Raw genomic sequence first — 25725 nt, 5'->3', positions numbered from 1 at the left:
TGATTAATGATGTGAAATATAAACAACCCTTAAATCAGACTTAGTTACACCTGAGTCAAATTCAGCCTTATCAGTTTGTCTGTTTTGCACATCCTCCTGTTAATATCTTTGGACGTCCTGCAGTAAACTGTTTTATTGTAGGGATCACTACAGTATCTTCTTGATATTTTCTATTCTATATTTCTATCATTTACCCCTATTTTGTATGTAGGCTACTCTTAATATTTAAATGTTTTCATCAAATATAACGTATTCAACAACTAAATTCAATAACGTGCTTTAACCACTAGGAGGTGCGATTTAAAAAAAAAACAGTGGTCTAGTTAATAAAACATAATATTGTGAAATTAAAACAGAACGGTAAAGGAAAATACAGTTTTAGTCTCTCGATGTGAAGCTTATGCATTGTACCATGAACTTGTATAGACCTGTAACAGTCAACTGCACGAGGAGTTGGAAAGATAGTTCAGAAAATCAGTAATATCTTTAAAAACTACAAAAAAGTCCCTTTCTATCAGCTGTGCACCGTTATGGTGTAAATATAGACTATCTACCAATTGGATCAAATATAAAAGTCAGCCGAATTAGTGTTGATACTGCAAGGAGACGTATTGTGTGAAAAGAAATGGAAGATGTTGTTTAATTGTTAATATATTTATGGTCCACGTCACGTATTCAGTTTTGGCGGCATCTCTTCCAGTTGGTCAAAAGGTCTTCTGATCAGGGCTCAATAAATAAATATCTACGGTAGATATGTAATATTTAATGCAGCCGAACCGTGTATTATAATGCCGTTATGTGATGACTTTCAAAGAGAAAAGCAAGAACACTCGGAATAAAGTATTATTTTTTTTTTTTTAAATGTTTTCCGATTTCATATCACATAAACACCATATCCCGACGTGCATTGTGGCATGATTTTAGCCAATCAAAACCTCTGAAAAATGAAATGTGTCTCTCAGAATCGAAAGAGAAAAATCTATGGGAAAAACACAAAAGCATTGTACACAATTTAAACCAATTAATGTCGTATAATTAACAAGGATAAACTGATGTTTTTTAGTGGATGAGTACTGCAGATATTACTGTTAAATCATTTGATCATTGGTTTTATTATGAAAACGTCGAGACCGGAAATACTGTTTTCAACCCGTAACTTTACATGGAAGCTTGCCGCATATACACGTTCTCCTGACGAAACCTAAAATCATCTTCGTAATATCTATCAAACTATAGATCCTATATATCGACTGGACGTGGATCCTAAAAGTACAATATACACTTCTCGCTAGAAATCTAATCAAAAAGCGTTTTAATGGCCAAACTATCCTACAATTTAGGATTTTACAGAGAGGGTTATTTGTGAATAAACGACCCTCTGTAACGTCCTCTTTGAGAAACATACATAACGCAGACAGACACCGGTCACAAAAGTATCAGATAGGCTTCAATTTACTTTTAATTGTCTATGATTAACTATAAAAAAATATCGGCGTTTTAACACTACGTTTATATATGTACTTATTTGTATGGTTTGCATATGAGGTGGTCCGCGAAAACCCTTGATAATAAATAGTGGTCCGCATAAACAAAAAGTTTGAGAACCCCTGCTTTACAATAATACAAATGCAAATTAGCCTTTAGTTTAGTTAAACGTTTGATTTAGTTATTTTTTGTTGAATACTGTAGATGCAACATTTCTTATAGCATTTGTTTTCCCTTTACTGAAATACGTTTTTTTCTTTCAAATTAACAATTACACGTTAGTAAAGGGGTCTTATTATGCTTTCGGGGGGGGGGGTTTCCATTTCCTGTAGTGTGCAAAGGCTAAAATCCCAAAGTTTCTCTCCAACATAGACAATACATTATAAACATAATATTATTTATTGCATATTGACTCACAGCTGAAAAAGCAACATTAAGATTTTGATGAGACTGTTAACAGCTAATCTGCTTCTGGCTCTGCTCCAGCCAGATGGCTCTGGATGTGGTCCTCGTGTTTTGCTTTCCGAGGTTCTTTCTGGGCGGGTCTTTGAGGTCGGGGCCGCTCTCCAAGGGTCGGAGGGCAGAGGCTAATCAGGGTCTCCAGCAGCCACTGTGTCTTCCACCCAGACTTCTCTGAGCCCTGCAGGGCACGACAACATCAGAGCTCAACCCAGAAAAACTGAATGTTCTCTTCTCATTGAGATAACAACATGCAATGAGACTAAAAAGCTAACTAATGTCTCTTTCCCTGCATAATTTTCCTCACATAATTAAGGGTGTAAACCGTACTTTTTCAGTATTATTTCAAATGCTGAGGCCAACCAATTTTACATGTGGGTCAATTAACAAACAACCCAACCATAATGTGGTAAATGATGAACATCACAGGTGAAAACATGCATCAAAAATACATTAGAAGAGACGTTATAGACGGTATAAATTAGCCAGAAATCAATCCTAAAAGGGGAAGCTGGTCTTTTAATTACTGTATGACCGCAGATGTGTGTGGCTTTTTCCCTGTTGGTTGGTCAAAATACATCAAACATGTACCTTCAGTCTTATGGTTAGGGTCAACATACAGTATGTTATAGGTAAATAAATAAATGTGCACATTTTTGCATGTTAAGAGTATGCTGAAACCAACCATCGATGTTTCCGTTTTGTATTCATGTATAAAAGTTGAAGAGGCCCCATTATACTTTATGGGTTTTCATTAAACAAATCTGAAATTCCCATAGTTCACCCTAGAGAGACAGTGTGTTTTTACCGTCATGATTTGGTTCACAAAGATGTCTCCATCCTGCATGATGGTCTCCAGTTTCCCTATCCTGCTCCTCTCCTTCTGAAGCTGTTCCCTCGTTGGATCGGACCCGTCTTTGCTTGGAAAGTTCATTGGTGCACGCTTTCTAAAAACAACATCATTGTAAAAGTATAGTTCAATGGTGGACGAATCACTGCAGATCAGAAGGTCTCTGATCAGGGGCGGACTGGGACTACAAATCAGCCCGGGACTCTCGACTGGCCCACTTTGGTACCGCCGGCCCACCTCGGTACCGCCAGTAATTACCGCTAGTAAATTGTCGACAGCGGGGTGCTAGTGAGTGACTTATCCGACCGGCCCACATCGTCCGACCGGCCCACTTCAGTACCGGCCCATCGGGATCCGTCCCGATGGCCAGTCCGCCCCTGTCTCCGATTAAAACCCAGATTAGGTTTGATTCAGTAAAGCTTGTGGGTTATAACGTCCTTGAAATAACTTCTACATGACAAGTAATGAGAATCTGAATCTTAGGTAAGGACAGTAAATAGAGGGAAACCTTACCTGAGAGCCTTGTTCTGTTTATTCTCAGTGGTGATGGCCTTCTTTTGCTTCATCTGCATTTTCATCAACACATTGCTCACCTGGGTCTTCTCCTGGAGAAAGAAGATCAATCATGAGGATAATCTGCATATTAACACCAATTTAATACAGTTGAAGTGTAAATGAAATTGTAAGAGTTAAACAATTAGGCTGTAAAAGAAGTTCAACACAATGCCTGCGCATCACCACTGCTAAGCTAAAGGCTAACTTGTGTACGGCGCAATCATGTTTAGTGTCAATCTGTCGCTTGTTAGCAACTACTGTATTTATCAGACATCAACGCTTTTGGCGTTTATCAGTGGGGTATTTATTTATGTATTTTATGTCGTAGAATAAAACGGGAAATATCTCCAGCTTGTGTTGTGTATTAACCTCAAACATTTTCGAACTGAAGGCACTAAAACGCTAACTCAATTTGGGTTTTCAGGATTCATTTCTGTACCATTCGATAGACACTAACACATCACACTAAACATGGACGAAACCAATAAGGAGACAAGACATTTCTTCAACAAATTGATGCACGCAATAAGTTAGCAATTCATGTTGTTTGTGTGCTGATTTGTTTATTTGAGTAACTGTGCAGTAGACACTGCTGCAAACCCGAGCTCCTGTCCTCTGAATAAATGACCTTACGGGAACAATAAAGTATGACATTTAGAAAGAAAATGAAAAGACAATCCATTCTTACAGATGTTTTATTTTTTCTTTACCACTCCCACTGATATATCCCTCGCCCCGTATATTGCGCTCTCATTTTCTAAACTAGTAAGACCACAGCAGCATGTGGTCACAAAGAATAGTAAGAGTCGCAGGTTCTCTCTAAAACAATGAGGCCAGGTTGAGGCCCGGTTGAGGCCAGGTTGAGGCCAAGTTGAGGCCAGGTTGAGGCCCGGTTGAGGCCAAGTTGAGGCCAGGTTGAGGCCAGGTTGAGGCCAGGTTTAGACCCGGTTGAGGCCAGGTTGAGGCCAGGTTGAGGCCAGGTTGAGGCCCGGTTGAGGCCCGACACACACAAAAAAGGAGAATGACCCTAGAAAGGAGGTTCAGCGCAGTGGCAGAGCATTTGACAGAAGATCAAGAGATCTCTGGCTCAATTCGAGATTCCCCCTTAATTATGATTATATCAACATTTGACCAAAGTTGTTAGTAAAAGTCCTCTTACCTCTTTAGAGTTAATTAAGCTCTTCAGGGCAATCTCATGATCTTTCTTGAGTTGCCTCCTCCACAGATGAAGATCAGAGAATCTTCTTTCCAGGTCCGCTTCCTCCTTCAACAATGATGATTCTTCGAGAATAAGAAACTGGAGGCTTTCCAGCTGCTTGCTATGCCTAGCTCTGTCCCTCCTAAGAATCCAGGAGGTTTTTTCCATAATGCGACGTTCCAGTGTGTCCTGCCTCTGCTTATTCGCACATTCATCAGTCTCATCCAAGCTGTCATTCAAGCAGTGGATGGCAGCTTGATGCTTCAGTTTCTCACTGAGCACCTTTTCCTTCAGAAGGTCCAGCTCATTTAGCCTCACAAGCTTTTCCGCTGAGGGGAAGAGAGGATTGTAAACAAGGAGAGGAGGCTTCCTGCAGTGTGCTTCGGGTTCAGTATTTGACCTCTAACAGCACGTTTTTTGGGTTGGATAGGGTTAACCTTAATTGATTCAGGAGATGAAGGGATTTGATTCAAGGCCCACTTTTTAAAGGAGCCATATTCTGCTCATTTTCAGGTCATATCAGTATGTAGTGTCTCTACTTGAAAGAGTCCTCTCCAGCTGATGTTCAGGTGTATATCAGTATGTAGTGTCTCTACTTGAAAGAGTCCTCTCCTGCTGATGTTCAGGTGTATATCAGTATGTAGTGTCTCTACTTGAAAGAGTCCTCTCCTGCTGATGTTCAGGTGTATATCAGTATGTAGTGTCTCTACTTTAAAGAGTCCTCTCCTGCTGATGTTCAGGTGTATATCAGTATGTAGTGTCTCTAATTTAAAGAGTCCTCTCCTGCTGATGTTCAGGTGTATATCAGTATGTAGTGTCTCTACTTTAAAGAGTCCTCTCCAGCTGATGTTCAGGTGTATATCAGTATGTAGTGTCTCTACTTCGAAGAGTCCTCTCCAGCTGATGTTCAGGTGTATATCAGTATGTAGTGTCTCTACTTCGAAGAGTCCTCTCCTGCTGATGTTCAGGTGTATATCAGTATGTAGTGTCTCTACTTCGAAGAGTCCTCTCCAGCTGATGTTCAGGTGTATATCAGTATGTAGTGTCTCTACTTTAAAGAGTCCTCTCCAGCTGATGTTCAGGTGTATATCAGTATGTAGTGTCTCTACTTTAAAGAGTCCTCTCCTGCTGATGTTCAGGTGTATATCAGTATGTAGTGTCTCTACTTTAAAGAGTCCTCTCCTACTGACCTTCAGGTGTATATCAGTATGTAGTGTCTCTACTTTAAAGAGTCCTCTCCTGCTGATGTTCAGGTGTATATCAGTATGTAGTGTCTCTACTTTAAAGAGTCCTCTCCTGCTGATGTTCAGGTGTATATCAGTATGTAGTGTCTCTACTTTAAAGAGTCCTCTCCTGCTGATGTTCAGGTGTATATCAGTATGTAGTGTCTCTATTTTAAAGAGTCCTCTCCTGCTGATGTTCAGGTGTATATCAGTATGTAGTGTCTCTACTTTAAAGAGTCCTCTCCAGCTGATGTTCAGGTGTATATCAGTATGTAGTGTCTCTAATTTAAAGAGTCCTCTCCTGCTGACGTTCAGGTGTATATCAGTATGTAGTGTCTCTACTTTGAAGAGTCCTCTCCAGCTGATGTTCAGGTGTATATCAGTATATAGTGTCTCTAATTTAAAGAGTCCTCTCCTGCTGATGTTCAGGTGTATATCAGTATGTAGTGTCTCTAATTTAAAGAGTCCTCTCCTGCTGATGTTCAGGTGTATATCAGTATGTAGTGTCTCTACTTTGAAGAGTCCTCTCCAGCTGATGTTCAGGTGTATATCAGTATGTAGTGTCTCTACTTTAAAGAGTCCTCTCCTGCTGATGTTCAGGTGTATATCAGTATGTAGTGTCTCTACTTTAAAGAGTCCTCTCCAGCTGATGTTCAGGTGTATATCAGTATGTAGTGTCTCTAATTTAAAGAGTCCTCTCCTGCTGACGTTCAGGTGTATATCAGTATGTAGTGTGTCTACTTTGAAGAGTCCTCTCCAGCTGATGTTCAGGTGTATATCAGTATGTAGTGTATCTACTTTAAAGAGTCCTCTCCTGCTGATGTTCAGGTGTATATCAGTATGTAGTGTCTCTAATTTAAAGAGTCCTCTCCTGCTGACGTTCAGGTGTATATCAGTATGTAGTGTCTCTACTTTGAAGAGTCCTCTCCAGCTGATGTTCAGGTGTATATCAGTATATAGTGTCTCTAATTTAAAGAGTCCTCTCCAGCTGATGTTCAGGTGTATATCAGTATGTAGTGTCTCTACTTTGAAGAGTCCTCTCCTGATGATGTTCAGGTGTATATCAGTATGTAGTGTCTCTAATTTAAAGAGTCCTCTCCTGCTGATGTTCAGGTGTATATCAGTATGTAGTGTCTCTACTTTAAAGAGTCCTCTCCTGCTGATGTTCAGGTGTATATCAGTATGTAGTGTCTCTACTTTAAAGAGTCCTCTCCTGATGATGTTCAGGTGTATATCAGTATGTAGTGTCTCTACTTTAAAGAGTCCTCTCCTGCTGATGTTCAGGTGTATATCAGTATGTAGTGTCTCTACTTTAAAGAGTCCTCTCCTGCTGATGTTCAGGTGTATATCAGTATGTAGTGTCTCTACTTTGAAGAGTCCTCTCCAGCTGATGTTCAGGTGTATATCAGTATGTAGTGTCTCTACTTTAAAGAGTCCTCTCCTGCTGATGTTCAGGTGTATATCAGTATGTAGTGTCTCTACTTTAAAGAGTCCTCTCCAGCTGATGTTCAGGTGTATGTCAGTATGTAGTGTCTCTACTTTAAAGAGTCCTCTCCTGCTGATGTTCAGGTGTATATCAGTATGTAGTGTCTATACTTTAAAGAGTCCTCTCCAGCTCATGTTCAGGTGTATATCAGTATGTAGTGTCTCTACTTTAAAGAGTCCTCTCCTGCTGATGTTCAGGTGTATATCAGTATGTAGTGTCTCTACTTTAAAGAGTCCTCTCCTGCTGATGTTCAGGTGTATATCAGTATGTAGTGTCTCTACTTTAAAGAGTCCTCTCCTGCTGACCTTCAGGTGTATATCAGTATGTAGTGTCTCTACTTTAAAGAGTCCTCTCCTGCTGATGTTCAGGTGTATATCAGTATGTAGTGTCTCTACTTTGAAGAGTCCTCTCCAGCTGATGTTCAGGTGTATATCAGTATGTAGTGTCTCTACTTTAAAGAGTCCTCTCCTGCTGATGTACAGGTGTATATCAGTATGTAGTGTCTCTACTTTAAGAGTCCTCTCCAGCTGATGTTCAGGTGTATATCAGTATGTAGTGTCTCTACTTTAAAGAGTCCTCTCCTGCTGATGTTCAGGTGTATATCAGTATGTAGTGTCTCTACTTTAAAGAGTCCTCTCCAGCTGATGTTCAGGTGTATATCAGTATGTAGTGTCTCTACTTTAAAGAGTCCTCTCCTGCTGATGTTCAGGTGTATATCAGTATGTAGTGTCTCTACTTTAAAGAGTCCTCTCCTGCTGATGTGCAGGTGAATATCAGTATTGTTCTCATACTGCCTGTGCTGCAGCACCTCTTTTCACCCTCTGTCTGAAACCAGAGCCCAGTCTGCTCTGATTGGTTAGCTGGCCGGCTCTGTTGTGATTGGTTAAATGCTTAGAGATGCCACGCCCCTTAGCCTTGCATGTTGAATGTAATGGCTATTGAAAGCACTACTTCCCAAATCATCCCTTCTCTCTGTCAGTGAAAACAACAATTGAGTAGGTGAAGGCAGTCCAGTGAACCAACCCACCACCACTATTGAGTGAAAAGAATTATTACATGATAAATACTAAAACACTGAGCTGTAATCTTCCCCAATGTGTCGTCAATGCAGTTCTGTTCCAATAGGGTTGAAGATGAAACAGCGAAATAGAGTGTAGCAAACATTTTTCAAATGACACATTGTCTCACCCGTCATTCTTTTCACTGAGTGCAGGCTGTCCCTCTGGTCCTTCAGCTTCTGCATGTGCTTGCTGTGCTGCAGCTCCATGGCCATTGACTGCTGTCCGGCAGCCTGCTGCTGGGTCTGCTGCTCGTCCTCCAGCTCGTCCTCCTTCTTCTCTTTGATAAGGTTAAAGCGTCTCAGTCGATAACAGCTTTGGCTTTGGTCCACTCGCAGAGCGTCGCACAGAGAGGTCATGTCCTCATTGTGTTTGTCCACCACGTCACACTCAAGATATCTGCAGGGTGAAGATATGTTTGGAATTGGGACTGTAGCTTGTCTTTAAGGTATGTCAATGGTTAAATAAAATAAAGTAGTATCTAGGTACTGGTAGCTGGGAAAAACCCACAAAACATCTGTGAAATTAGGTATAAGTACATCTGTAAGGCTGATTCCTTACAATTTTACAGCATTTTATATTTTCTAAATAAAAATATACTATTATATAAATGTGGAAAAAGAAGTTGCTCTTAAATAATACCAACAATAAGACCAAAGTTCACAAATACATTAGTTTTTTAAGAGAACAAACAATTAATCAAAGACATTTTTTTATAACTTTCAGTTATCAAATAATCAGCACGTTAATGAAAACTAGTGATGATAACTACTTAATTTCAGTCCTACATAGCTGGAGCTGTTTACATGTCCCTCTGGTAAATAGTGCTAGCACTCATTACTCCACTTTTGTGTTTTACAATATCTTATGTTTACTTTAACACTGCAATACAGTATTGCTACATTTCCTTCTTTATAGGAGTAAACAGCTGACGTCACAGAGTGAAAACACAGGCCAACAACAATGCCTTTTTAAAAACCAACAAATGATTTTCCTGTAATGTGTAAAATCAAAAGGGGAACACTGCGTTTGGTTGTTGGTTCAGACATATGTAGCTACTGTAGCTAACGCTGAAAAAAAAAGATGTCTAGTAAGTTGTGTAATGGCTCTCTGTAAGAATGGAGAAACCAGCTCGAGTGCGCTCGAATTTGAAAGTACGCAGCCGAAAAAAATCTGCCCCTTCCTTCAGACTTCCTTACAGAGCCCCTCCTCCAACACACACGAACGCGCACATGACCAATGAGGGCACGAGATAAGTTTGTGCACAGATGGAAGGCTGACAGGCAGGTAGGCCATCCAGTTATTTTAGCCACGGCTAAAATGATTGGTCGTGCTTTTTACAGTACTACGGCTTCCACAGATGACATTTTTGTATGTATTTTTTGTCAAAGCATTTAATGTATTCATTGCTCTCGGGATGTTAAGAGCATTCCATGGAATATAACGAGTATTTCTGAAGTGAATTACCTACCACACCTTTAATCACAGGGGTGTCCAAACTACGGCCGGGGGTCCACTTTTAATGAGCAAATTCAAAAAGTATCATGGCATATGTCCCACACCTGAAACTTGTGTTTGTCTTATATTGTACTTCTTAAATGTAAATGTAAACATACAGTATATTGCACATCAGTATACATGTGTTAATAGGCCCCATTTTCAATGAAGTTCATTTTCTAAGCAATCTAAGAAATTCCAAAAAAGGTTTAAAATCCTTAAGATCAAGAAGCTGTGGAACATGATAGATTGCCATGACGACCTGCTTCTTTGATAGTATTTGAATGTTGCCTTGCCCACCAGTGCTGAGTCCAAATGTGTTTTTTTACAAACTTTATTTTTATCATGGTTCCAGTTAGCTAGAATTGTTGCTGATTTAATGTTTTTCCTATGAAATATTGTAATAATAATTTCGTGGTACAAACGTTTTAAGAAGGCACGAGCTGGTGCTAATGCTAACGTTAACAAATGGATTAAGCAGACATTTATCTTCTTTTTAAAATATTAAGTCATATTTTCTAAATGTAAAAGACAATAGTGCATTATCTACATTTATAATCATTCTGTTTTTGAATTAACTATAAAAGATACATTTTCCAGAACAGAAGAATATCCGTTAGTAGAATCTTTCTTACCTCCGGTGCTGCTCATCCAGAGAGTTGATTTGTGTCACTAATAACGCCCTCTCTTCGTCCTTAGATCCTTCCTCGGCCATAGTTATGTGCTTTTCTTTTTCCTATATATTGCTCTGTCTTTGTCTCGCTTACTTGTCTTTCACCGCCTCTGTATCCTTCTCCTTTGAAACCAAAGCTTGGTAACTACTGAAGTTGTTGCTATGGAATGTTGCCTTACACATTGTACGTGATAGGCTAAGGGTCAAAGTCACAGTAGAGGCACACAATACAAATATGAGCGAACATAATATGTCCTCTTTAAAACAACTCACCCCAAAATGATGGGATGGGAAAAAAATGTCAGGTCCAACATTCACTTTGTCTTGTTTCTGTGTATATCATATATTTCACATCATTAATCCAATTCTGCAAAGTAACTAAAAGAATTAAATAAATTCAGTGGAGTAAAAGTATACGATTTACCTTTGAATTGTAGTGGAGTAGAAAACAAAGTAGCAAAACATTGAAATATTCAATTAAAGTCCCTGAACATTTTACTTAATGACATTACTTGACTAAATCTACTTAGAGATTTAAAGATTCAAAGGTTTATTGTCATAACATACACAACTACGGTGTAATGTATAAAAACAACTTAGATCGCCGGTTCCTCAACAGTGCAATTTACAAGACATCACAAATATATATAAAAAACAACAATACAAATAGTGCAAGCTCAGGTGTTTAATAGCCTTATGGCCTGTGGGATGACACTGTCCCTGAGTCTGGTGGTTTTAGTCCTGATGCCGCGGTAACGCCTGCCAGACGGCCGCAGACGGAACAGTTTGTGGCTGGGGTGATGGGGGTCTTTGATAATCCTGAGGGCTTTCTTCCTGAGCCGCTGGGAGTAGTAGCTGTTGAGCCCGAGGTCTCTGAGCTGATGACCAGCTTGGAGGGCACAATGGTGTTGAAGGCTGAACTGTAATCAATGAGCAGCATTCTCACATAGTGTTCCTCGGGTCCAGGTGTGAGAGGGCGTGTGGATGGGGGGGGCTATGGCGTCGTCTGTGGACCTGTTGGCTCTGTAGGCACACTGCAGGGGGTCCAGAGAGTCAGGAGGTGATGAAGGCTTGACTAACCGCTCAAAGCACTTCATAACGATGCAGGTGAGTGCTACTGGGCGGTAGTCGTTGAGGCTGGAGATGTGTGTCTTCTTGGGGACAGGAGCGATGGTGGAGTGTTTGAAGCATGTGGGGACTAGACTGCAGCAGGGACCTGTTGAAGATGTGTGAACACCTCTGCCAGCTCTGCACACACCCTGAGAACACGGCCAGGGAGGCCATCAGGGCCAGGAGCCTTGTGTGGGTTAACCCTTTGGAAGGGACCTGCACACGTCTGAAGTTAGCTACTTCCCACCTCTGTTTGCAGAATGTGTGATTGCGTATGCAGTATATATAAATATATATATATATGTACAGTGAAGGAAATAATTATTTGATCCCTTGCAGATTTTGTAAGTTTGCCCACTTACAAACACATGAACAGTTTATCATTGTAATGGAAGGTTTATTTTAACAGTGAGAGTAAGAATATCAAAAAGAGAATCCAGAAATTGATATTATATAAAATATAAAATTGATTTGCTGGGAAATAAGTATTTGATCCTCTTGCAGGACATGTGTTAGTACTTGGTGGAGAAACGCACAGAGGTCAGACGCTTCTTGTAGCTGGTCTCCAGGTCTGTGCACATCTCAGGAAGGATGCTGGTCCACTCCTCTCTGAAGATCCTCTCCAAATCCTGAAGGTTTTGAGGCTCTTCTGACTAAATCATCTTCTCCCAAGCCTTCTCTGAATCATTCGGGCCTTTCATGTCCTTCTTGAGCAGGGACCCTGCGGGCGCCGCAGGACTTGATCCATGATGGTGTCGTGTGTTACCAATAGTGTTCTTGGTGACGGTTGTCCCAGCTGCCTTGAGATCATCAACAAGTTGCTCCGTGTAGTTGTTGGCTGATCCCGCACCTTTCTCACCATCATCAAAACCCCACGGGGCGATGTTGTGTGGAGCCCCAGACCGAGGCCAGTTGTCTCCTTCTCACCGAGCTGCTTTCTGGTGGCCTTGGAGCCGATCCCAGCCGTGTGCAGGTCCCTGCGGTGCTTCGACAGCTCTTTGGTCTTGCCCATGGTGGAGCGGTTGGAATCGATTGACTGATTCTGTGGACAGGAGTCTTTTATACAGGTAAAGATGATATTTGGAGTACTTTCTTAAAGGAAGATGACTTATGTAACCGGTCTGTGGGAGACAGAACTCTTGTTGGTTGCAAGGGGATCAAATATGTATTTCCCAAAATGATATGCAAATGAATGTATAGCCCTTTTATGATGTACATTTCTGGATATTCTTTTTGATATTCTCTCTCGTTAGTAAAATAAACCTACCAATAAAGAGACTATTCATTTATTTGTAAGTGGGCAACCTTACACAATTTCCTCCACCGTATATATTTGTAACTTGCTGCAATACAGTGCATCAATGTTGTTAATCTTTGAGTATATTTTATTTTTCACGTTAATGCAGCTTTTCTAATTTTATTTTTTTTCAGCTGTTTAATAATACATTTATTTTGTAAGCGCTTTTACATTTGCTCAAAGTTGCTTTACAAAGATAGTGAAAAGAAAAGAACAACACATACATATAGTTAAAGTCAAATTAAAATCAAGCAATACAAGAACAATCACACATTAAAAGCCAGATTGAAGAGGTGAGTGTTTTGAAGGTGGTGAGGTCAGTGCAGTCTCTGATGGGTTGGGGGAGTGAGTTCCAGAGGGAGGGGCAGCGACGGAGAAGGCTCTGTCCCCCCACGTTGTTATAATGCCTGATGTTCTTAGGATTTATTACTTTACATGTTTTTTTCATCAGTAAAACACATTGCACTTATTGGATGTCTGTGAAGAAAACTACAAACTAAACATTAAAAGATAGAAAATAATTGAGTCTTTTTTTGGTGGTAAACAGCAATTATTTATTGAAATGAAATTAACAGAATAAGTACCAGATCTATTGCGTTATGTAACATTTTGTTTCTGTAAGGAGGGGGGGGGGGGTTACTCTACTCATTTCCGTCCTGTAGGATGAAGTGAACACAAATATACAAGGAACATTCAGCTAGCACAGATTGCACACCAGATACTGTAGTAATGCAGTCTAATACAGGACCACCAAAGTACCGTACTTTTCGGACTATAAAGCGCACCTGCATATAAGCCGCAGCAGCTACATTGTCCGTCTGTCTTGCTCTCGTTCTGTCTCTCGGTTCCACTTTTACTTTGGCGCGCTACCTGTCTCACTCTTTTCCGGCCTCCAGCTTTTCCTGCTGGAGCCCGCCGCTTAGAGGTGGCGGGCGCGGACCGGTCATAGAGCCCATAGTGTTAAGGTGGTTAATTTTACCTGTAAAATCCATAGATTTAGGAGGTTCCCTAGTGGCCGTTAGCTGTACAAAAAAAAAATGGGGGAAAAAGTCGCGGTTTATAGTCCGAAAAGTACGGTAGTCCAAAGACTTCCACTTTCTTCTTCTTCTCTCATTTGTCCTGAATTCTTTCCGAGTACAAAAGTACACCCAGAGTTGGGGAGACGATCTCTGGCTCTGTACACTCATCAGACAATGCCTCCAAAAAAACCCATAAAAGAATAAAAACCAACAAAATGATAATGCCGAGAACATTTACAATGCACTGACACAGAAAGTCAGCTGTGTTAATAGACATGCAACAAGTAACCAAACTTGCTGAAATCGCAATAATCATAAAAAAAAAAAAAATCTAAAACCAGTTATAATTGCATAAATACTTTGTACAGTTCATTGTGAAATTCACCTTTCTCTTAAAATAACAACGTAAAACTGCATTTAATAAAAACCTGTAATTCCTCTTGACTTTCTTTGTACAAGTGAAGGTGCAAAGGGACTCTTGATTGATAAAAGGCGACTGGGCCTTTTTCAGCTAGGCGGCATGATTGCACGCTGAATAACAGTATGTCAATGCAGAATGATATACAGACAATAACAAGAGTGCATATGATTATGAGAGCAACATGGAGCCGTGGTGGTGAATATTAAAGTGTTTTCTTTTTCTTTTCTTTTTACATGTTTGAGATTCTGTGTGGAAAACAAAAAGGAAATGCAAAGAAAGCAGCACTTGAATGCACAGTTGTTGCCCACAGAACTACGAAAACAACATGGAGGAGAAACAATATGAATACTTAATATAAAAACAAAAACGCTTTCTAAATGTCCAAATATCAAACCCAGCAGCAGCAGCAGCAGCAGCAGCAGCAGCAGCAGCAGCAGCAGCAGCAGCAGCCATCAAGCAGTCACATGTGTGTTTTACGGTGGAACATGAGCCACCTGTAAGCCTAGCACATTCAGTGTTCTGTTGTTTAATTCAAGTTCATGTAAATAAAAGTCACATCAGAAAGACTTTTGATATTTACTTGTCAACGCGGTGACCTCGTATGGGGGTCAATCAGTCCCAAACATTGTTTTATTTTATGGAATATTTTACTGTTGAATTGACATGTCTTTACTGTTGTTCTGGCTGTTGTTTAACATCAAAAGCAAACATGCTTGAATTTGAAAATATCTCACTTTGGCGACTTTTTGGTAAAAAAGACATTTTTGTACGAACAAAAAATGAACGGCATCAGAATATAAAATAAAAGGTTTTACATATGTTCTTTCCTTTACCCAAGTTACCATTTTTCCCTTCCAATATGAATGAACAATATCAGATTTGTTTCGTGAATATTGAGTTAAAAAACTCAAATATCATGATTTCAAATATCATGATTTCAGAAATGTACGAAAAAACATCTTGTAAATTGTTAACCAGTGGCCATCGTACATGATGAATTCCTCTAGGCTTTAAATGAAATTAAAGTACATACAGTAAGTGATTGATAAATGACGTTGATAATGAAACCAAATCAGGATACATTATTGATCAAATGTAAAAGCATTTACTTTTTAGACAAAACACCTTAGAGATATTTTTATTTCCGGCCTTGGATGTTTGTACTGAATAAACTCATTGAAAGGTGCTCGGCTGCTGCTAATGCAATTTAAACATTTCGACCAAGGACTGAGGATAAAGTGTGTGGAGTGCCACGTTTACTGTAATAATGCCAACACGAGGATAACAGCAAGAAACACTAAAAACAAAATCCCTTTTTCAACCAGGAAAAACCGAGATGGAAAATAAATATCACGGGAACTTATTCATATCTTCAATTGTTTTCTACAAAAAAAAAAAAAAAATTGAAACGCAGTGATATGGTTTTAAAATGTGTCCAGTCTTCAGACAGCAGCAACAATCAAAATTCTCCAATTGGGAATTCATATAAAGAACAGAATAGATGATCAAAAGAAAAATCATCAAAATTGAAAGAAATTGGCAACAAAAACGATATGAAATCTTTCTGTGATGGTGATGGCTTGACACTGTGGGCAACACATACAAATACAATTTGTAAACAACAACAACAATTGATAAAGAAATAAAAAAAAATGTTGCATACCTAGTCCCACTAGTAAAGTCACAGAAATTAATTATTGACATTCATATCCTTCGCTCTGGCCTCGCCGTGACAACACACAATCCATTTAGTTACTTTTTTTTTTAAAGCCAGGAGTGGTTAGTCACAACGCTATGTTACAGGCAATTTCTTTTAACTCTTTGACCTTATTTTTTGTTCCGTTTGCTCTTCTTAGAGTTAAAAAGGCCATGGTTATTATTTACAATATAAACAAGTTTGTTACGTCTCGCGGTGAAAGAGGAACGGGTTCTTGATCAAAGCAAAGAAGGCGGGTGATTGTTTGAAGCGCGCCGCATCAAAGGTGTTTTTGTTTTTTCCCTTCCTCCGGGTGTGGCGGTCGTCAAAGTGGGGACTTTTTTTTCCTTTCCTTTTGATCAGATGTTTTTTCCCCCACCCTCTACGCGAGGCCGCCGACATTCGCTCCTGTTTCTGTCTGTCAGTGCGTTACTGTGCACGAGGTACTGGACGTACAAGAGGATAAAGGGTGAGTGGGCTGGAGGGAGAGCGTTGTGGGACATGTGGGAGGAGCAAGAGGACATTCCTGGAGGTGGAGCTCAGTTTCTGCAGCCGTCCTCGGCGCTGCGCTCGTGCTGAAGGTTGTAGTAACAGTTCTGACAAACCCGCACCGGAGACGAGATCTTCAGCCTCTTGATCTCCGACTGGAAGCGACTGCACCTGCAGAGCGAGGAGGAGGAGGACACAGAGCGCACGTTGGAAGAAGGGACACAGCAGGCCCTCACAGTAGAAAGAGAAGTTGATCTAAAATACTGCTACATATACGGCATTAGGAAAATCAAACTGTACGCAAAGAGACGCAATTCCATATAAAGTCAATGCAAAGATGGCAACACAGAAAAGGATTTGCGCGCTGCCGTCTTGTGAAATCAGTGTTCAAATAAAGCTGAAACACCATCATTGATGAATATGTTTGAACTTTTACTAAATAGACCATTTAAAGGTTTCCAAAGCAAATGCGTATGTTAAAGTTGCCTTTATGTCATATATCCATCTACACATAGGAAAATAAAGGCCAGGGGCTACAAAGGGATACGTAATACAGGATACCATGTTTAAGTTTGGAACAGGACTGAGGTATGACGGGAGGACTCACTTCTGACAGAAGAGCTGCCCACAGTTCCTGCAGTGGTGGCGCCGCTCGGTGAGGGAGAAGCGCACGGTGCAGCCGGAGCAGCTGTCCACCACCTCGTCCTTCACCCAGTGGTCTGCAGCCGAGCGGCCCGGCTGCTCGCTCACCGACCAGCTGAAGACCCGGCCGCGCCCGTCCCCCACCAGGATCTTACTGTGGTCCCTGAGAGGAGGGGGGGGGGGGGGGGAGGAACCATTTTTTGAATACAAATGTGCTTTGACTGGATTTAAAGTGAAAGCTGTTAGTCAACTTTTTTACATTGAGTTCGTTTTAGATGATTCTTTTTGCCTTTACATATGCAGCGTACCTTTGCAGTTAGAACGGTGTCAATTTCCCCGATAACTGGATTTCTGATTAATCGCTTTTAGTAAACAAATATTTTCTCAGACTGGATTTGAATAGAAACACTTTAAGTCTACTCTTTCATATATTTCTCTTCAGTTGTTAACGCTGCAAATGTCAGATCAACAGATTTAAGATTCTGATATTACGGTTTTTACAGATACTTTTTAGATTAGTGTACTTATTACTTTGACTCCAGTTCATTCAATGAAAAGGCATTTGATTTCAGTCAACCTTTACTTTAGATGAACATTGTGACAGTCCTGTATTTAATGTCCATCAGAAACCATCGAGCAATCAGTTTAAAATCTCTCTTTTCTCTTTTCATTTGAATCAAACATATTTAGTGAATTGTATCTCTTCTTATCTGATAGGCTGTCCCTCACACAGCTGCTGAGTTTGTCGCTCTCTTACTTGGAGATGGCGAGGGACGTGATCTCGGCCGGCTGGGCGTTGTCCTTGCGATCGAACGCCGTGTGCATGGTGAGTTTGCTCCGGAACACCAGCTGGCGCTCCCACCTGTAGCCTGTGCACACACAGAGAGAAAGACTTAAACAATGAAGCTAAGACCCGTTCTTCCTTTGTCCGGCTGATGGAGCCCCTTGTTCCTCCGTAGCGTGTTCTTAGGAGCTGAAACACCGTGGCAGAAAAAGAATCTTGCGGACACCCACCGGTCCTGAGCTGGTTGAACGCCCGTGGGTCCATGGAGGAGGGATGCAGAGGCTGCGGCACTGAGCCCGGGCCTGGGTGAGGGTGAGGGTGGGGGTGAGGGTGGGGGACTTTAGTTTGGCCCTCGGAGTAGTTGACGAACACGAAGCCGTCCTTCTCGTCGACGCTGAGGCTGTCGGACCAGCGGCGGGAGTCGTCGGAGCTGCTGTCCATCGACCACGAGGCTCCGGGGCGGGCTGGAGGACCTTAAAGGGAGTGTCAGGTCAGCAATGTGAGCGTTAGCATGGCGGGAGCATCATCTGGCTAGCATGAAATAAATGTTGGTGATGACAAAGCTAGAGACTTAGCAAGCAAGCAGGAGGGTTTAGATGGAGAGCAGAGTCCAATTTTGCTCCAGTATCCACAACTCTAAAGTAACCGTATGTATCCACTCCCATGTTGAGACTAGCATTGGAAACTTCAAAAATATGTCTTTAAGGTACAGTGGAAACAGATAAATATGTGCGATTGATTTGCGATAAGTCGTGTTTGGACAGGTTGCAAAGAATTGTGAGTATATTAATTATTGAAACTCTTATATTTAGCCATCAAAAAGCAACATTAATACAAATAAAATAAATCAATCAATCAATGAACTTTGAGCATTACATTTGTTTTACTGCGATGCAAGCATTCGATATGATTATAGACAGGAACCCCAATAGAAGCTTTGAAAGGGAAAACAAGGGACATTTGGTACAGACTTCAAATACAACGCAGCTTATTGGAAACACATGTTGGAGTGAGCGGTGGATGATTTAGACGCTGCTGAGATGTAAAATCAAGCAGCTTTAGTTCAGCTGAAAGCCGCTAAAGAGTGAATGTGCTACTGTAACATCGGGGGAGGGGCAGCAGGTGGAGTACCTCTGGGTCTGTGCACGGCGCTGCCTGGTTGGCTGCCCCCTGCCGAGGGGTTCTGAGGGGCTTTGGGCTCCTGGCTCAGGCTCGGCTCGTCTCCGTCCGACTCGCTGCTGTCCTCCTCGCCATTTTGACTGACGCCACCTTCTGCGGGAAAAGTTCATCAACACAGTCAAATTAACTGTGCCGATACTTACAGAAATAAAATGTGAGCAATCAAAGGACGGTGCATCAGCCACGCTTCAGACGTGAGTGGAAGCCTTGTTATACTTTGGGACATGTCCCCGCCATACTAACTGAAGTCAATCTGATTGTATTCATGTTATCACTCACCAATCTTCTCGTCAGAACAGCTGTCAGGCACATCTGGCTCTACTGGCTGTGGAGCAGGGGTTTCTGGGACCTGGAGGAACTCCATTCTCCAAAACTACAACATAATATTAGAGACAGATTGAATTAAGTATAAGTAACATTTAAATCACAGCACATTTATAAAGTGTAGAACAAGATTAAGAAGTCATTTATTAACCCCTTAGGGAACATTCTATATCTCATTCTGGAGTGTTTTTTACATGATGTCACTCAGGACGGTGGTGGCTCAGTCTTAGCTTGGGAACCAGAAGGTCGCCGGTTCAAGTCCTAGGATGACCAAGTACTACTGAGGTGCGCCTGAGCAATGCATGGAACCCTCCACCGCCCCCTGGGCTCTGAACCAAATAGCAGCCCACTGCTCCTCAGACTAGGATGGATCAAATGCAGAATCCTTATTGTGAGGCAACAGCTCGGTCTGGGACTTGGCTTGGCCGCCGGTTCAAGTCCCGCTCGCACCAAACCTGGTAGCCTCTTCGCTCTGACACTACTATATAAAAAAAATGGTGTTTGCATATCTGTATTCCTATGAATGTTTGTAATTGTACTTTACTGTGTGAATTCAACACACTGAGAAAAACTGAATTTCCCCTCAGGGATTAATAAAGGCGCATCGTCTTCTTTCTCATATCACAGGAGGCCGAAATACCCAAATGCACAAACAGGGTCTATACACATGCATTAGTGAGGAGTGTCAGAGTGAGGAGTGGGGGTTAAGAGTTGCTCAAGGACACTTCGGCAGTGGCCAGAAGGAGACATTCTGCACTCTGTATCTTGGTCCTATCAGGACTTGAACCGGTTACCTTTCGCTTCCCAAGTCCCGAGAGACAAAGCTACTTTAATGAAGAAATGAAATGATTTAGACTTTAGCGCCTTCATAATAAATCATATCTATCTGCCTGAGGAGGGATAACAACAAATATGTTGCAATTCCTTTTATAACTTTTAATTGCTGCTTATTTATTGTCCACGCCTTAAGACCTGCCACATGCATTAGCAAAGGGTCGTACAAAAGCCTAACAAGTGAATACTACATCAAAGCAGAAGCACAACAAGAAAAACATGACTTAGTTACCCTGACAACGCCGTCCGAGTGTCCGGTGACGATGACGTTCTGCGTGTCCCACTCGTTCATCTCGGACACGCAGCAGCACAGGATCTGCTGGCTGCGCCCCGTGAAGGTGTTGGCGCTGGCGATGGGGCTGCCGTTGATGCTCCACACGTGAATGTGTGTCCCTGCGCAGGACACAATGTCCCCCTACACACACACACACACACACACACACACACACACACACACACACACACACACACACACACACACACACCACACACACACACACACACACACACACACACACACACACACACACACACACACACACACACACACACACACACACACACACACACACACACACACACACACACACACACACACACACACACACACACACACACACACACACACACACACACACACACACACACACACACACACACACACACACACACACACACACACACACACACACTTGAAGTTACGCACCAGTCTGCCGATCGTGATGGACAAATGCGCACCATGTAAGTTACTGTCATTGTTAACAGTGGTGCAAAGTAACTAAGAAAATGTACTCAACTACTGTTCGAAAGTACCATTTTGAGGGACTTGAGGTACTTCACTTGAGAGTTTCAATTAGTTGCTAATTGGTAATCCTATCCAACTACAATTCAGGTAAATCATGTAATTTCACTCCATTACATTTGTTTTATACTTTAAGTTATTTTGCAGATTTTCATTAATGATTTGAATGATATTCAACACTTAAATACAACGTTAGTTCCACCTGTGGTAAATTCACTTTCCAGTATACAAAGTCATTCAAACTAGCTTTGATAACTGATAATCTGACTGTAGCCATGATGTAAAGGATGATCTTCACGACTTACTGCTCCTTATTTCTGACCCTGGATTAAAAGCATATATGAGATTGCAGAGGGTGACATGTTCACTCCAGCCTACCGTCAGTTCGTTGATACACAGAGCAGAGACGGGCGCCCGGTGTCCCCTGAGCTGCGTGACGAAGGAGAGCTTGTTGAGGTCCCAGATGATGCAGGTTCGATCTCGGGAGCCGCTGACCACGATGTGGTACGCCGAGGACGCCGTCAGACACGTCACGGCGTCCGTGTGGCCCAGCAACGCCTGCAGTGATGCAAACGCATTAGAAGGACCAAATAATACCTGAACAGTCCGAGGACTATACCAAAGAGGTCAAGCCTTGTCAGACTGTGTTAAGATGACCTGATTCTTGAACAGTTTTAAAGAGGAGAGGGGGAAATATTGCAGTGCTACGGGGGTACGTTTGAAATCAAAGATATAGTAGAAAGCTATTGTTTCTATTCACTTCAGCTCAGTGGCGGTTCTAGAACATTTTACATGGGGGGGCAGCTGCCCCCCCTTGCCCCCCCGTAGATCCGCCCCTGCTTCAGCTATCTTAAATGATAATGAGTTTAAGTATTTCTGATTTGAAAAGTTTTTATTTTTCAAGGTTTTAAGCAGGAGAGGAAATATGGTGCTAGTTTTCAGGTTGATATTTGTATTTAGAGCCTCTCATGCGACATGTTTCCATGCTTTACTGCACAGAAAGCTCTTTACTGTTAGCTGTAGCTCTGTTGGCCGTGTGCCAAGCGGTTGGTCAACTGCTTGGATATCCCAAAGAAGCATAATAGGGCCTCTTTCAATTTCACCAGATTGAAATCAGCCTGAACTACTTTTGTTGAATGATTTATTGTCCTGGACAGAACGGCGATTTAACAGAATTATTTGTATATCAAGGCCATTTCAAGCCGCTGATATAATGACGATACAGAGTGTTGACCGCTCCAGGATGTTGCATTGACTCTTTGTTTGTGTTTTCACCTGTTTGAGAGTGAGCGCCTTGGCCCTCTCCTTGGAGGTCCCCGTCTCCCACACACAGATGGCGGTGCTGGTTCCCCCGGTGATGACCAGCTTCAGGTTTGGACATATGGCACACAGGATCTGACCCCAATCCGACAGACACTCGTACACCACCAACGCCTGGAAAGAGATTGAAGATTAAGAAGGGGGGATTGTCTATGAATTCTGTTTTGGGCATTCACATTTCAGCAACTCTTACCCTGATTTATTTTTTGATAACACATGTAGTAAGCACAGGTCAAATAAAGTTCTGCATTTGAGACTTCTGCAATGGGTGCTGCTGAAAATCTAAGAGGCCAGTGAAGAAAGTGCATTGCTACCCAAGCACCAGCAGGGGGACACATTGTTTGTACATTTCTCTGTCGATGTCAAGGTGAAATAAGCATGAAACCTACAGCAGTCCATATTTCAATGAAGTATACGTCTTGAGATGCCAAAGCTCTACTCAACATTAACTTGAACGTGATTTGAGGTTTTAGTTTAGAAGGTCATAAAAATGCTATATGTCATGATAAATGTGCTGGTATTTATATTTTATAGACCCGTGAGATAATTGTTTGTATGATAGAAACTATGAAATAATTGAAGAGTTTGTTGATTGTTATGAATGTACCTGCCCAGGTACTGCAGAAGTTAGCATCGCTGTCGCTTCAACTTTCAGCCTTCTCATTTGATTGTTGTTATTTCTATAAATAACTCATATTAGTAACTTATTAAGCTGTGCCCTCTCTGAACTTTCTTACAGAGAGGGATCTTGTTTGTTTATGTCCGTTGAGTTGTTGTTGTTGTGCATCCACACGCAGTTACCCAATGGCAGCCTTGTTTACACCAGGGAGAAGCTAATCGCGCTAAAGCCAGCTACGATAGTGGTCGGGATAACGGTTATCCCCACTGAAATGTGTAGACGGACCAGAGGATGCAGGGTTCACCGAAGCGAAGACGGAGGAGAGCCGGGTCCAGATTTATGGAGAAAAGTAGATTCAAAGTCCCCCCCCCGCTCATCATGGTAAGTAAGATCACTGGTTGAATAAACGGGATAACGGCGTGAGCCAGGAGTCAAACTAAATATCTGGAGCTTTGCGGAGTCATGGCTGATCCAGGATGCATCTGAAAACAACGTTTCCATCAATGGCTCATGGAATGTTTGGGCCGACAAGGATTGCAACAAGAGCTTCATCAAGCCTTCACCGTGAGAGTCCTCAGAGGGTCTCTGTGCTATGGAGGATGTCTGTGGAAGACACTGTGTCCCTGTGGGTACAAGGAGTTTTATTTCACATTGTACTTATACTTATATCTTATATACTAATATGGTGCAACTGTCAAAAAACCAAATGTTCCCCTGGCTGGGATTAATAAAGTATTTTGATTGATTGATGGATAATAGCCAACCTGGCATTAATCATCTCTTCTCTTTTTGAGATTGATGTATTTTATGCTTAGTGTGTGTTTAATGAAGACTACATAATAATACTAAATCTGGAGCAGGTAGACAAACATTTATTGTATTCTTTTCAATATTTCCTGTATATGCGCCATTACAAGGTGACATCACCATGTGTGAAAAACTACTTGGCAATAAACTAGATTCTAATCCAGATATACAGTACACACAGCCCTATAGGTTAAAGGCATTACTACATTTGTCGCAATTGTAAATCTGTCAGAACCGTTTCCTTTATGATAACCGTTTTTGTCACCTTGTCGGACTCATAGTTAGCGAGTCTGCAGCTGAGGTCTGCGTAGCCCCAGGCGAAGGTCTTGCTCCAGGTGGGTGGAACCAGCACTTTGTTCTGCTCCACAGCAAGTATCCCCTTGTCCGTGCACACGATCTGTCCCACAGGCTCTTTCAGCTCTGCAACACAAAGCAACCTGTGAGTCTACAGGGGTTCCTGCACCCTAGCGAGGTCACAGTATGGCAGTACAAGGTGCTTACAGGAATTTACATTGCAATTTATTTTAAAAGTGTATATTTGTGCTTGGATATGTACCTTTTACTGGGGCTAAAGAAGGTCTGAGATTGTCCAGATGATGGAAGAAGATCTTGTCGCCGTTGGAGCTTGGAGGAACGCTCGATGCGTCACCGTTGGCTTTGCTGCGGACCCGTTTAGGAGGATGAGGCTTCTTGAACAGCTGAAACACAAACAGAACAGTGAAGAAGGTTCACTTATACACGAAGGGCTATATATCGGGAGTATCTTCATTTTTATTTTATTTTCTACTAGCTATACCAAATAATATTTGGTTCAAAGACTTGGGGTAGCCATCAGCATGATGTAGGCCTGGCATATTTCATGTGGAGAGAAATGTGTTTGACTCCCTTTAAAATGTAACCAAAGCAGTTTTGATCGTGACTTTTGGAAAATACAACGATGCATTCAAACTAAAAATAAGTATCTGAAAGAAATGTTTCCAGGTTGTATATCTTCTTGATTTGTTTTCTAGTGCAGTTCAAAGAAAATTGAACTGCAGTAATGAAATTCCGGACTAGTTATTAAAGACTGTAGTCCAAGTTGTAAAAGTAAATGCATTAGTGGCCTTTTGTACTCCAACATACACTGAGGCCCGTATCTGACCTGTTTGGGGATTTGTCCGAAGTTGTTGATGAAGCCGATGGTGGCTGTCTCTTTGAGCGGGTCGTTGATGTTGTAGATATCCACCTGACCCTCGTAGAACAGGTGGTGGAAGACGTTGACCGCCTCAACGGCCGGCGGGCCCTGCTGCTTGTACCCGAAGATCAGGTCGATCCATTCGTGGAGGTGGGCCGATACGTAGTCGCACTCCAAAGCCTGGACACAGGTGGGGAGGACGACAGAGGTTCATGTGTACTCGCTTGAAGACTCACCCTGAATCATCACAAATGTGTTCATTTCATACGTCTCTGTGCACTCGGATGAACTCCCGTGGGTCTCCCTTGGCCCAGGGCGGCAGGATGACGTCACCCAGCCTGATGCCATTCTGCTTGGCCCCTGTGACATCACACGACAGAAGGCAGACAGAACGTTAGTATCCGCCATTCTTCTCAATAAGATCAACTGGCCACGCTTTCCGATACTGACCCAGGTCAAAGTTGTTAGCGTTGAGTATGAACTCGGGCAGATAAAAGAACTCGGGGATGAGCTCCTTGACGTCGGCCATGTTGTGTTTGGAGGCAGAGAGCCAGGCTTCACGCATACTGTGGAACATCCTGTCAGCCAGGTCAAAATGTCCTCCCTGGTGATCACACACACACACACACACACACACACACACACACACACACACACACACACACACACACACACACACACACACACACACACACACACACACACACACACACACACACACACA

The 25725-nt window shown here is 41.9% G+C and overlaps 2 protein-coding genes across 2 annotated transcripts in view; both read right to left on the bottom strand.

Annotated features, from left to right (window-relative positions):
- Window positions 1-1865: 1865 nt before the first annotated feature.
- LOC117453017 (calponin homology domain-containing protein DDB_G0272472-like) lies at window positions 1866-10672 on the bottom strand. The gene is made up of 6 exons (XM_034091857.2): window positions 10447-10672; window positions 8445-8713; window positions 4509-4876; window positions 3308-3399; window positions 2753-2891; window positions 1866-2125 (listed from the first exon to the last, which is right to left on the bottom strand). The coding sequence occupies exons 1-6, from the start codon at window positions 10524-10526 to the stop codon at window positions 1946-1948; spliced, it is 1128 nt and encodes a 375-aa protein (XP_033947748.1). The 5' UTR covers window positions 10527-10672; the 3' UTR covers window positions 1866-1945.
- Window positions 10673-13511: 2839 nt separating this feature from the next.
- The window catches only part of wdfy3 (WD repeat and FYVE domain containing 3), a 118565-nt gene continuing 106351 nt past the window's right edge, over window positions 13512-25725 (bottom strand). The window contains exons 55-68 of the mRNA XM_071204336.1: window positions 25452-25605; window positions 25270-25361; window positions 24969-25181; window positions 24384-24525; window positions 24093-24247; window positions 22357-22515; window positions 21460-21639; window positions 20512-20694; window positions 19401-19494; window positions 19074-19214; window positions 18173-18415; window positions 17916-18027; window positions 17124-17321; window positions 13512-16687 (exon numbers count right to left, since the gene is read on the bottom strand). Of these exons, the coding sequence (XP_071060437.1) occupies window positions 16567-16687; window positions 17124-17321; window positions 17916-18027; window positions 18173-18415; window positions 19074-19214; window positions 19401-19494; window positions 20512-20694; window positions 21460-21639; window positions 22357-22515; window positions 24093-24247; window positions 24384-24525; window positions 24969-25181; window positions 25270-25361; window positions 25452-25605 (2187 nt within the window). The 3' untranslated portion in view covers window positions 13512-16566. The remainder of the gene's footprint in view (window positions 16688-17123; window positions 17322-17915; window positions 18028-18172; window positions 18416-19073; window positions 19215-19400; window positions 19495-20511; window positions 20695-21459; window positions 21640-22356; window positions 22516-24092; window positions 24248-24383; window positions 24526-24968; window positions 25182-25269; window positions 25362-25451; window positions 25606-25725) is intronic.

This window comes from Pseudochaenichthys georgianus, chromosome 9 (genome assembly GCF_902827115.2).
Source record: "Pseudochaenichthys georgianus chromosome 9, fPseGeo1.2, whole genome shotgun sequence".
NCBI lineage: Eukaryota > Metazoa > Chordata > Actinopteri > Perciformes > Channichthyidae > Pseudochaenichthys > Pseudochaenichthys georgianus.
This window is presented reverse-complemented; position numbering and strand designations above follow the sequence as displayed.